The 13,856-nt window shown below is 39.7% G+C and overlaps 2 protein-coding genes across 2 annotated transcripts in view; both read right to left on the bottom strand.

The window, feature by feature from the left end:
* Nucleotides 1-7,495, bottom strand: part of nxn (nucleoredoxin) — a 91,024-nt gene extending 83,529 nt beyond the window's left edge. Inside the window, exon 1 of the mRNA XM_029672494.2 lies at nt 6,988-7,495. Coding sequence (XP_029528354.1) covers nt 6,988-7,296 — 309 coding nt within the window. The 5' untranslated portion in view covers nt 7,297-7,495. The remainder of the gene's footprint in view (nt 1-6,987) is intronic.
* Nucleotides 7,496-8,605: 1,110 nt separating this feature from the next.
* txndc17 (thioredoxin domain containing 17) lies at nt 8,606-13,094 on the bottom strand. Its single transcript, XM_029672491.2, has 4 exons — nt 12,772-13,094; nt 12,404-12,485; nt 9,480-9,555; nt 8,606-9,188 (listed from the first exon to the last, which is right to left on the bottom strand). The coding sequence occupies exons 1-4, from the start codon at nt 12,914-12,916 to the stop codon at nt 9,120-9,122; spliced, it is 372 nt and encodes a 123-aa protein (XP_029528351.1). The 5' UTR covers nt 12,917-13,094; the 3' UTR covers nt 8,606-9,119.
* Between the last annotated feature and the right edge of the window lie 762 nt (nt 13,095-13,856).

The following is a 13,856-nucleotide window of genomic DNA, read 5'->3' as shown; positions in this document are numbered from 1 at the left end:
TTTTCATCATAGGTACACTTCAACTATGACAGACAAAATGAGAAAAGAATATCCAGAAAATCACATTGTAGGATTTTTAATGAATTTATTTGCAAATGATGGTGGAAAATAAGTCAATAAAAGTTTCTCAATACTTTGTTATATACCCTTTGTTGGCAATGACAGAGGTCAAACGTTTTCTGTAAGTCTTCACACGGTGAGGTCTACTGTTGTATTCAAATAAAAATTGAGTTGAATGGATTCAAGACTAGGCTGTTTTTAATGATCTCAGATTGTCAGTTAGTCAAGTGTCCAAGTAGCCGGTCATTTCAATCATTTGTGCGGTGTTAAAGAAGATTATGCTAAGGTCTCCGGTCATGTAAAATGACGTAGAATTTCATTCATAAAAAGGCAAATATTATCCCAGACCCTAGGCTACAAAAATAATTCCCCATGTACGCAACTTCTGCAAGCACCTCTACTCTACTACTCTGTGCCACTACGCAAATGCGATGATCTGCATGCAACACTCACTTTTTGTTCCGGCACCTCCCGATTTACAAATAAAGCACTTGGGGTCACCCCATTGCATGACTAGCCTGGATCATTTAACTACATAATCTTAGCATGGTGGGCTTACTTACCATCCCGTCAGAAGGGGGTTATCTAGCCTTTCATCCTGACTGATGGGCAGAAGTTTAAATTATGTCCAGGGCTTCATTTGGTCCTATACCCTCTCAGCATGGGCTTATCAGAAGTGTTTACCCTGAGTGTAATAAGGCTCAGTGTTTGTTCACCTAGTTATCCACTTAGCAGCAGTAAACAGCAGCCCAAACTGTCACATACAAGTGCAATTGACAGGTGAGAGAGCATCTACACAGGTCAACCCCTACCAAATTTAGCATTTACAGATACGGAATTGCACATTATCACCTGCAAATAAGAGGGCATGCAGCAGGCTTTTTCCAGCTGCTCCTTCCAGAATCAAAGACATGCAGGGAGGCGTAGGGCTGAGATATGTGATGAGCAGGGGGCGGTTTTCATCAGATCAGTGACACCCTGATGACAGGCACCCTTAGCCCCTCACTGAAGCACCTAGCAGCTGTGGCTCTAGTCCACGACAGTGCGTCCCAAATGGCACGCTGTTCACAAGGATTTCCCCACTGGGTTCTGGTCAAAAGTAGTGCACTATGTAGTGAATAGGGTGCCATTTGGGATGCAGCCTCTCTCACTGGGATGTGATCCCTCTCCTCTCTTGATTCAGCAGAAACACACTGCCCCAGAGTTTATTTTCCAGCGTTGGCAAAGTGGGGCTTTCACAGAGACTTGGTGAAGGCTGTAATTGATTTACGAGCGGCTCTCCCACTCCTGCTTGTACCTCTCCATGTAAGGCAGTGCCAGCCAAGACACTCCGCTCACACACACAGCCTTGGTTCCATAACAGGCACCCACCCACCCACTGTTCTGCTAAAGGGTCCCTTGAACACCACACACACTGTTCTCCTCCCACAGCTACTATGACCTTTCTATTATGCCAACTCAAGGATGACAAAATATCAAACCGTAATAAAACATGTTCTGTGAACCACAGCTTTTCTGATGTGAAAGACGTCTTGTACTGTATGACTTAAGTGAAATCAGAGTGGTAACAATTCAGCGGTAAAAAATGTGACTCTTCAAATGAAAACCTGCCTAATAGTCAAACTTAAAGCCCACAAGGTCCTTTCAAAACAAAACTTCCTCGCTTGTAAAAAATGTAAGACAATGTCTTCAGTATTCCATCTTATCTCTGCATGGTTAGATAATAATGGGAAGGGAGGGGGAACTACTGAAGGAGGGGTGGACAGAGGGAGGGAGGTGCCAGGTGGGTGATGAGGCTCTGAACGAGGCAATGGAGTGAGATTGCTGGCTGTGCCAAGAGATGAGCCCCACGTAGCTCAACAGAGCTGCCTCTCTCTTTCTCCTCCCCTGCCTACAGCCAGAGCCCAGCCAGGCCTGAAAAGAGGGGGCAATAGGGCCACTTACTACCCACAGACCCACAACCTCAATGCAGCACAGAGCCACTCTTTACTAGTTGCTATGATCACTCGCATGCAGGCAAGATCAGTGCCCGACATCATCTTTTCACTGAGGGGGTAAACAGTCCCATGCTGCCAAGTTGTTCAGTAGCTGACATCACAGTTCTTCAAAGAAGACCTCACAGCTGGACTGGACTCAAATGTGTTTCCTCTACACAAACATATTGATTTAGACGAGAGCATTACCTTGTCTAGCTTCCCTTCCATTTACTGTAAACATTTTCTGATTGCAATATAGGCACAGATGATGCCTTTAACCATAGCATGTATGATAAAAGCACTGGCAAGTCATATTGGTGTGGGTTGCCACCTTGTTATCTCTTTTTAAAATAACTTAAAGTCCTGTTAAAATGAATTGTAAAGAATTTATGTAAATTAAACAGGAGTTGAAGTCGGAAGTTTACATACACCTTGGCCAAATACATTTAAACTCAATTTTTCACAATTCCTGACATTTAATCCTAGTAAAAATTCCCTGTTTTAGGTCAGTTAGGATCACCTTAAAGCGTCAGGAAGCTTTAACTTCCTGACTGATTTCTTGAGATGTTGTTTCAATATATCCACATAATTTCCCCCCCTCATGATGCCATCTATTTTGTGAAGTGCACCAGTCCCTCCTGCAGCAAAGCACCCCCACAACATGATGCTTTCATCTCCGTGCTTCACGGTTGGGAGGGTGTTCTTCAGCTTGCAAGTCTCCCCCTTTTTCCTCCAAATATAACAATGGTCATTATGGCCAAACAGTTCTATTTTTGTTTCATCAGACCAGAGAACATTTCTCCAAAAAGTACCATCTTTGTGCAGTTGCAAACCGTAGTCTGGCTTCTTATGGTGGTTTTGGAGCAGTGGCTTCTTCCTTGATGAGCGGCCTTTCAGGTTATGTCAATATAGGACTTGTTTTACTGTGGATATAGATACTTTTGTACCCGTTTCCTCCAGCATCTTCACAAGGTCCTTTCCAAGCTGTTTAAAGGCACAGTCAACTTAGTGTATGTAAACTTCTGGCCCACTGGAATTGTGAAACAGTGAATAAGTGGAATAATCCATCTAAACAATTGTTGGAAAAATGACTTGTAGATATATAGATGTCCTAACCGACTTGCCAAAACTATAGTTTGTTAACAAGAGTTTTGTGGAGTGGTTGAAAAACAAGTTTTAATGACTCCAACATAAATGTATGTAAACTTTGACTTCAACTGTACATGGAAAGCAAGAAATAGCCAGCTCATGTAGACACAGCTGATATACATACATACATACATCACAAAAGTGAGTACACCCCTCACATTTTTGCAAATATTTGAGTATATCTTTTCATGTGACAACACTGAAGAAATACTGGAAAATGTACTGGAAAATGTACAGTACTGGAAAATGATGGTGGCCACACAAAATATTGACACTTTGGGCCCAATTTGGACACTTAGGGGTCTACTCACTTTTGTTGCCAGCGGTTTAGACATTAATGGCTGTGTGTTGAGTTATTGAGGGGACAGCAAATTTACACTGTTATACAAGCTGTACACTCACTACTTTACATTGTAGCAAAGTGGCATTTCTTCAGTGTTGTCACATGAAAAGATATACTCAAATATTTACAAAAATGTGAGGAGTGTACTCACTTTTGTGATGTACTGTATATGTGTATCTCCTCTGAAGCAAAGCTTCTCTTGTCAGGTACCAGGAGCTTATTGGCGACATGAAGCCTTAAGTAAACACTAAACATGTAAATGTCTTAGGACATGTCAGAAGGCTATGGTAGTGTGACCTACATCTGACTGCTCACTGAAACATGAATTCTCTCTTCAGTATAAAAACAGAGCGGACAGAGCTGGTCAGTTAAACCACTAACAGACACACTCATTCAGGCCCCTGCTGTTCTGAAGATCACAATTACTCTGCAATTAATACTGGTGACACTGTCAGAGTTAAATGCAAAATTGAACACTACTCTCAAGTAACCTTAGCCAAGTCGTGGCCGCACTCGAATTTTGAACAATGGCAATGTCAATGCTGCAGAATATTTTCCACCAGCAGCATTCAGAACACAGTAATGCTGCCCTGTGGAGATATGCTCCTCCCAGACCGGCCCAAGACAACCCCATCCTTCCTTCCCTGCCTCCATCCAACCGCCATCCCTCTGTCATTCCCCCCTTCACGCCTGGACTGCATAATGAAGTGTAACACAAACCATCACCAACAATCTGCATCACATTAGATGGGCCTTGATTCAATCGAAATCATGTTGCACGAAGGGTTAGGGTTCTACAGGAAAATACTAAACTAAGGAAATTCACAAAGAGTTCATAAAATATACAGCACGCTATTTGATGACTATGGGGAAAGGTTGGGTGGTGTGGAGCCAAGAGGGCAAGGCTCATTTAAAAAGGTCCTGTGTGCCCTTACTGTTGAAAGATAATCATCCTAAATATCTGCATTTCATTGAAGAGGTGGTCAAATGTAATTACTTGCCAGTATGTGGATAAACTATGTAGGCCTCGATCAGATAAATACATGACAAAACATTCACATTGTAAAAAATATCATTCCACTGGCACAGAGTATATGCAGAAGTATTCTAACAGAAAATCTCCTGCAAATCCCTTTTACTAGCCTGGTGTGGCAATGTAAAGAGACACAGAAGATGGCTATATATACCCTTAATTCAAAGAGAATATTTCCAAATGAAATAGTTTCCCGGGCATCTTAGGACAATGAAATTATCACTGTCCAACTAAAAGCCAGCCTCCTTCATCACAATCTTCTGCTCCCATTATTTTAAAGATATATAAAATACCATTTCTACATTTTCAAGCCAGGAAATCATACCATACCATTTATATCTCCTTAAAATAATGGGAGCAGAGATGGTGATGAAAGAGGCTGGCTTTTAGTTGGACAGTGATCATTTCCTTGTCCTAAGATGCCAGGGAAACTCTTTCATTTGGAAATATTCTCTTTGAACCAGGAAATCATACCATACCATTTCTACCTATCCTGTGAGGCCTAGAGACATGATCATGTCTTTACCAGGCGTTACTGGGTATAATGTCCTGTACTGCCAACAGGGTAGCAGCAGCAGGGCACTGAGAATGGCGCAGCTCCGTTCTCTGCAGACAATTAGATTTATATTCACAGTACCTCGGCTCGCTCCCTCTACCCTTCTCTCCCTCACGATTACAATGTACACATATATTATATCCGCCCACCTGAATATTATTCTTTATAGCATATACATTATGTGCATGCAGCTGCAAGCAGAGACACATCGGCTAGCCGAGAGTCTCAGTGGGATTAATTGTCATTTGTTATTGAGAATCATCATTTGTTTTTAAGACAGGCATGCTGACGTATGTAGGAAACTGGAGTTGCAGAGGACCCAAAATAGATCCTGAACCTGCAGCATGATGCAGGTATCATCTAGGTAGAATTTATTTCTAATCCTGAAACCATTGTTTTACCCATAAATGTACATGATACAAAACACACTGACATCGGCTTAAACATTTTAAAGGCTTTCACAACATGCTATTTTTATGTTTATTGAATCCATGTCTAGAAAATAAAATACAGATTCAAGATAGTGTGGTAATCATATTTACAATATAGGCCTAGATTAATTATATGGGAGAGTAACTGTACTCATTTGTCAAACTGCACACACACATCTTGACAAATTGTGATATATTAGCGACATGTAGTTTGTTGTGTGCAAGGCAAAATAATAAATAAATAAATGGACAGGGTACATAGAAAAGATGTAGCAATTTTCTGAGAAAGATGAGCTTAAATCATCATAACATCTATAGGCTAAACATCTGTTTTTGAAACCTTTACATTAAACCCATATGAAAGAGATGGACAGATAATAGGATTAAAATGACTTCATGTGACACCTACAGGTATATTTATAGGAAATGTGTTTAAATCTGTTCTCCTTTTTCAAACATATGGGTGTTTTCAAATAGCTGTGTAATGTGTAGGCCTATTATGAGATGTTGACTTCTGGATCCTAAATAATGGCCCTACAATTAAATAATTACATCGAACAAAATCCTAACAACCAAAGAGTAGGCCATTGTCTCGAGTTTCACATATTTTAATAACACTGATTTAAAAAATACATGAGACTTTTTTACAATAACTCTTTTCATCATCGATAATTTCACCTGGGCTATAGTAAACCTTAGATATATTATAGAGAAAAAAAATCATTTTTACTATATTTAGATCAATATTTATATAGCATTGTCACTATTTCTAATGGCCTACAATAATTAAAGTTTCTCAAGATTTTTTTGTAAATGTTTTGTAGATTATCCTGCCCCTAAAATGTTTGTTTTTTCTCCCCCCAATGTAATTTGTTACCGGAGTGTTTGAATTAAAAATTTCACTATGAATAACAATGTATTGTAGACATCAGCATATCTTCCCACTACCTGTGTGTGTGTGTGTGTGACATTTTATTATTTCAATATGGATATTTAGGCTATAGATAATCTGTGACACATGGCACTGCAGTGCACAATAGATAGGCTATATGATGTATTCAATGCAAACAATGGAACCTGGAAGAAATACAGTGGTCCTTCTGTATAAACCGTAATCTATATACATAACATAAGAGACAGTGACAAATTAATCTACCTACTGAAAAAAAAATAGGTCAGCTGGCAACATTAAAAACAAAATATGTTAGACCCTGTATCAACTTTTGGTTCCACAGTCAGTTATTTCCAATGACCCACATGAAAGCATACACCTGTGCACTGTAAAGTAGGCCTATAGAAAATTGGGCCACGCATGTTGTTTATTTAAATAAGGGTTTATTGGCCAAATGACCAGGGTAGCCTAAATATATGGGTGTCACTTTTTTATTTTTAAATCAGGGTGCAATTCCAGGTTCACATTTGTATTAGTCAGTGCTTACCTTTTTGTGTCTATCTTTGAAAGGCAATGCCGGCCATTGCATCTCCTGTAAAAAGTCTTGCCAATGTTTCTGGTCCTGATCAGATGAGACGAAGACGATTTCCAATTTGTCTTTATGTTCAGATGATTTTTTGAACTTGCTATAAAACTCACACAGACTGGCGTTGAACTGCTTACAGGGACCGTTTAAACTGCAGCCGAAGTAGAGCCCGACCAGGGACAGCTTGCTGCCCAGCGCCTGTACATCCACCTCGGCTTTCTCGCTGTTGACGAGCCGCTCCCCGAGTAGATTCACCAGTAACTCCGACATGCTGCTCGAGTCCTTGAAACAGACCCTAATATATTCCGTTCTCTTACCAATACTGCAGAAAATGAAAACCAACACGCCCTCGTCCTCCAATTTAGCTTCCTTGGAGAGAGCCCCAATTCGTTATATAGCCTATGCTCAAATGTGTGCACAACTACAGATATCATCCACTCAGCTCAGTCGCTCCAATGTGTGGTGTGCAGGAATGCGCTCCAATTATACTCAATAGAAGTGGTTGCACTCTTCACGTCAAAGCAAGAAAGCAACTCTTTCATGACACCTAGTTATAAAATGGCGATATTGCATCTCTATAATATTCTTGATGTATGTATATATATATATATACATATACATATATACATATACACATATACATACATACATATATACATACATATATATATACATACATATATATATATACATACATATATATATATACATACATATACATACATATACATATATACATACATATGCATACATATACATGTATATATACATACATATACATGTATATATACATGTATATATACATACATATACATATATATACATACATATATACATACATATATATATACACATATATACATACATATATATATACACATATATACATATATATATACATACACATATATATACACATATATACATATATACATATACATATATATACACATATATACATTTATATATACATATATATATATACACATATATATATATACATATATATATATATATATATATATATATATATATATATATATATATATATATATACACATACATACACATACATATATACATATATATATATATACATACATATATACATATATATATATACATATATATACACACATACATATATATATATATAAAATCTGACCACCTTTGTTTGGTCTTGTATTGAATAGCATTACTTGATCAAGTTCACTATTAGTTGATCAAGTTCAAAGACTGATTGTTGTTAGCATTGAGCATGTTTTGGCCTACATGGTACACACATGGCATGTTTGGCCTGTGTACAATAAACTCGAATGACAGAACTAGGGCTAGGTTACTTTCTTCTTCATGAGCCGGTTTCCAAAGACAACATGGCCTATTATTAAATGTGACAATTATAATATAATTTCACATAAAATGTTTTAAATATCAAGATAAAATGCGAACCTAAATGTTTATTATAAGACACATTAGGCCTAATGTCTAGTTAAATAAAATGTTTTTAGACAGGCTGATGGTGCCACCTAGCGTCTCACAAAGTGAACTGCACTATAGACAAACCATTTTACACATACAATTGTTTTCATCCAACCATCATTTATTTAATTTGACTAAGTTCTACACAATAACACGCCAATCACCGTATAACAGGTAATGTTTCAGTTGATATCTTCACTATAAAGATTTCTGCTATAAGTAAGAATCATCAATTCATCTGGCACATCACACACTAGGAGTAGGCTGTCTACCACTTAGGGGTATCTAATATATTTGTCAAAAGTGGGCTATGTTATTATAACTCTTCAATTTAATTTACTACATTAAACATCAAGTTATAAAAGCAGTCAACTATCTCTACCAAGGCCTCTGGTTATGTTATAGTTGCTTTTTATTTCCATGTAAGAATAGCAACACATTCACTGATTAACACTACCTCGCAGGGAGAGGAGTGTGTATTTGAATTTCAAAGAAACAATAATTTCTGTTCAATCTAGTGTAGTGAAAAGGTGCCTGGGCTGGGGCTGGATCTCAGGAAAAAGACAGGACAGTGTGAAATGGAAGATGACCCAGTGCAGGGCGAGTGTGGTCCTCTAGTCCTCGGTGAACATCATCCTCACCAGGTCAGCTTTGAAGCACTCCTCTTCAACCAGCTTCTGAGGCTGAATTAGATGGAGGAAAAGAAAAGAAACATAACTTAGCATGTTTTGGTAACACTTTCCCTGAAGCTATATTTTATAAAGTGTATGAATGGTTAATAACAACCTCGCCAATGTGTTGTAACAGTTTTTTTACTATCTATAACAAAACATTCAATGTTTTTAGGAGCCTTTGAGTGTTGGCACAAAATCCAAAGAAAACCCTAAATTGATGAGAGAAATTCTCCTTTGAAAAGGCAATTTGCTAATCGATCACTATACTAGAAATGATTTTCTTTGTGATCTTATGCTCACCGTGCCATATCGGATCAGAGTGGGAACTCCACTGAGCTTCAGAGTCTTCTTGAACTTATTATTGGGATCCTTCCAACTGGTCGAAGATGAAAAGGTAAATTAAGCAAAATACATATGTCAGACATTTAGGTCAAACGTATAATTTTGTGCATATATATATATATATATACTGAACAAAAATATAAAAACGCAACAATTTCAAAGATTCTACTGAGTTACAGTTCATATAAGGAAATCAGTCAATTGAAATAAATCTATAAATTTCACATCACTGGGAATATAGATATGCATCTGTTGGTCACAGATACTTTTGAAAAAGGTAGGTGCGCGGATCAGAAAATCAGTCAGTATCTGGTATTGGCGGGAACTGGAAAACACTGTCGTACACGTCTATCCGGAGTATCCCAAACATACTCAATGGGTGACATGTCTGGTGAGTATGCAGGCCATGGAAGAACATTTTCAGCTTCCAGGAATTGTGTACAGAACAGATCCTTGCGACATTGGGCAATAAATTATTATGCTGAAACATGAGGTGATGGCGGTGGATGAATGGCACGACAATGGGCCTCAGGATCTCGTCACGGTATCTCTGTGCATTCAAAGTGCCCTTGATGAAATCCAATTGTGTTCTTTGTCCGTAGCTTATGCCTGCCCATACCATAACCCCACTGCTACCAAATGCGCCAAAAACAACAGGTGTAGACCTTACAGTGAAATACTTACTTATACAAGCCCTTAACCAACAATTCAGTTTTAAGAAAAATACCTATAAAAAAAGAAAGATAAGTAACAAATAATTAAAGAGCAGCCGTCAAATAACAATAGCGACGCTTATATACAGGGGGTACCGGTACAGCCAATGTGGAGGCTATATACAGGGGGTACCGGTACAGAGTCAATGTGCAGGGGCACCGGTTAGTCCAGGTGACGGAGGTAATATGTGCATGTAGGTAGAGTTATTAAAGTGACTATGCATAAATAATAACAGAGAGTAGCAGCAGTGTAAAGGAGGGGGGGGGGTGCAAATAGTCTGGGTAGCCATTTGATTAGATGTTCAGGAGTCTTATGGTTTGGGGGTAGAAGCTGTTTAGAAGCCTCTTGGATCTAGACTTGACGCTCCGGTACCACTTGCCGTGCGGTAGCAGAGAGGACAGTCTATGACTAGGGTGGCTGGAGTCTTTGACTATTTTTAAGGCCTTTCTCTGACACCGCCTGGTATAGAGGTTCTGGATGGTAGGAAGCTTGGCCCCAGTGATGTACTGGGCTGTACGCACTAAACTCTGTAGTGCCTTGCGGTTGGAGGACCAAGCAGTTGCCATACCAGGCAGTGATGCAACCTGTCAGGATGCTCTCAATGGTGAAGCTATAGAATCTTCTGAGGACCCATGCCAAATCTTTTCCGTCTCCTGAGGGAGAATAGGTTTTGTTGTGCGCTCTTCACAACAGTCTTGGTGTGCTTGGACCATGTTAGTTTGTTGGTGATGTGGACGCCAAGGAACTTGAAGCTCTCAACCTGCTCCACTACAGACCCGTTGATGAGAATGGGGGCGTGCTGTCCTCCTTTTCCTGTAGTCCACAATGTTCTCCTTTGTCTTGATCACATTGAGGGAGAGATTGTCCTTGCACCACACGGTCAGGTCTCTGACCTCCTCCCTATAGGCTGTCTCATTTTTGTCGGTAATCAGGCCTGTCACTGTTGTGTCATCGGAAAACTTAATGATGGTGTCGGAGTCGTGCACGGCCGTGCAGTCATGAGTAAACAGGGAGTACAGGAGGGGACTGAGCACGCACCCCTGAGGGGCCCCTGTGTTGAGGATCAGTGTGGCGGTTGTGTTGTTACCTACCCTTAACACCTGGGGGCGGCCCAACAGGAAGTACAGGATCCAGTTGCAGAGGGAGGTGTTTAGTCACAGGGTCCTTAGCTTAATGATGAGCTTTGAGGGCACTATGGTGTTGAACGCTGAGCTGTAGTCAATGAATAGCATTCTCACATAGGTGTTCCTTTTGTCCAGGTGTGAAAGGGCAGTAGCGATGGCATCATCTGTGGATCTGTAGGGGCAGTACTCAAATTGGAGTGGGTCCAGGGTTTCTGGGATAATGGTGTTGATGTAACCCATGACCAGCCTTTCAAAGCAATTTATGGCTACAGACGTGAGTGCTCGGGTCAGTAGTCATTTAGGCAGGCATGTTACCTTAGTGTTCTTGGGCACAGGGACCATGGGGCACTCTGTTCACAATGTTGACATCAGCAAACCGCTGGCCCACACAATGCCATACACGTGGTCTGCGGTTGTGAGGCCGGTTGAACGTACTGCAAAAATGATCTAAAGCAATGTTGGAGGCGGCTTATGGTTAAAAGATAACATTCAATTCTCTGGCAACAGCTCTGGTGGACATTCCTGGAGTCAGCATGCCAATTTCACACTCCCTCAAAACGGGAGACATCTGTGGCATTGTGTTGTGTGTCAAATTGCACATTTTAGTGGCCTTTTATTGTCCCAAGCACAAGGTGCACCTGTGTAATGATCATGGTGTTTAATCAGTTCCTTGATATGCCACACCTGTCAGGAGAAAGATTATCTTGGCAAAGGAGAAATGCTCAATAACAAGGATGTAAACAAAATTGGAGAGAAATACGCTTTTTGTGCTTATGGAACATTTCTGGGATCTTTTATTTCAGTAATGAAACATTACATTGTGTTTATATTTTTGTTCAGTGTATTTTGCTCAATTCAAATATGCTGCCTGGGAGAGCCAACAAATCGTGATGTTACAACTTGCACAATTTATCTAAGCTTTTCAAAACTACTGGCTGCATTTGCGGGTATGAAAAACACTTATTTTCTATTGCCTGTTGATAGCACAGCATTATCATTCTCCTATCATCACCAGTGAATATGAAGAAAAAGTTGAGTACATACTATGGCCTCTCTCCAACCTGACAGTAGATGAAGACAGAGCCCTCGGGAAGGTGGGACATCTCTCCTCTAACAACTGGCTCAGCTGAAGGGGAAGGAGCAGAACAAAACTGGCAAATCTGTGTGCCTTTGATTTATGCAAGCAATAAATCACACCACAGCTATAACTTCCTAAAATAATACAGAAAATAGAGCATAAGACGAGCATCCCCAGTAAACACATTACAGAGAATAGTTGGCTTGGCTACAATGAATTGCTGACCATAATGCAGCAGAGACTGACGCATTATGGCAGACAGCTGGAAAAGAAAGCCAACTGCTATACGTGTAAAGTACAAATCAATACCGCAATAAAATAATAACTATAATACCTTCCACACAATCTGGACACCAGCTCATCCCTTGAGCGTCTTTATCACCAGAGAAATATGCGAATATGTCCTTTCCTTTTCGCTCAGACACTGCTTTGCAGAATTCGTCATAACCATGGACCTTTACTTCTTCGTAATGAGACATGATGAAATAGAACAAGTAGCAGTATTATCAATTATCGTAGGCAAAGCAAGCAGGTATGAATCGTTTCACGCAAGAATAAAAACGAGCTGGACTATGATCGCTTCTAAAATACTACGACCAGAGAGGAAGAAGTAAAGAGAGAGGCCCAACTCGGCGGAAAATCTGTCTCCGTCCAGCAGGTGGTGTTTTTGTGTGTGTTTTTCGCCCACCAAGCAAGGAGTTTTTGTTTGGAGGTCAATGAGAGTTTCGAATTTGGTCAACAACAAAAATGTACGGCTTATTTGCTACTTGAGGTTTATTTGATTGATTGTAAGTTTCGTAATGTTTGGGTTGTTACGACTGTACTGATATAAGTAGGACACATGGCATCGTCTCATCTTTGATTAAAAACACTTTATACCGTAGTCATCTCGAGATGGCTATGCATATTCATGATATGAGGCTTGTAGCGTAGCATTTCTCCATTGAATACAGACAGTTAACGTCAACAACCCTCATCGAATACAATATGAGATATCCACCAATCCAAAGAAAGAATAGGCGTGAGCTAGACAGCCCGCCTTGCCGCTTTGTGGACAACGACTCCCATTTTTAGGGCAGAGGAGGCAAGTAATCTTGTCAGTATATCCATAATCTTTGCTATCAGTACAGAAAACGCATGACAACACTTCCTCTTCCTGTCTATGAAAAATAAAACTGATATGACAACATCATCCTATTCGTGTACTGCTTTTGATGACTGTTTCATCGAAACAAACAGAACATTATGGACACAAATAGATAGAAAAACAATTTTATCATAGTTATCACATTTTAGTCAAATTAGTATTTTAAATATCCTACATCTGGTTATGTTTGACAGTTTCTGCTTTCCGTAGGTTAGAAATACCCACTTCTTGTTTTTACAGAAGGCGGTGCTTATTATTTGTTGTCATGGCGG

The sequence above is a fragment of the Oncorhynchus nerka genome, linkage group LG11 (assembly GCF_034236695.1).
Source record: "Oncorhynchus nerka isolate Pitt River linkage group LG11, Oner_Uvic_2.0, whole genome shotgun sequence".
Lineage (NCBI taxonomy): Eukaryota > Metazoa > Chordata > Actinopteri > Salmoniformes > Salmonidae > Oncorhynchus > Oncorhynchus nerka.
Note: the sequence above shows the minus strand (reverse complement) of the source record. Positions and strands in the feature narration are given on the sequence as shown.

What these genes read in the sequence shown, in the direction of transcription:
- txndc17 (XM_029672491.2), bottom strand. Translation starts at nt 12,916, where the DNA reads ATGTCTCATTACGAAGAAGTAAAGGTCCATGGTTATGACGAATTCTGC. An exon ending in GTGTCCAGATTGTGTGGAAG is followed by an intron (nt 12,486 to 12,771) that starts GTATTATAGTTA and finishes CTTCCCCTTCAG; the next exon opens with CTGAGCCAGTTGTTAGAGGA. An exon ending in CAGGTTGGAGAGAGGCCATA is followed by an intron (nt 9,556 to 12,403) that starts GTATGTACTCAA and finishes ATCTTCGACCAG; the next exon opens with TTGGAAGGATCCCAATAATA.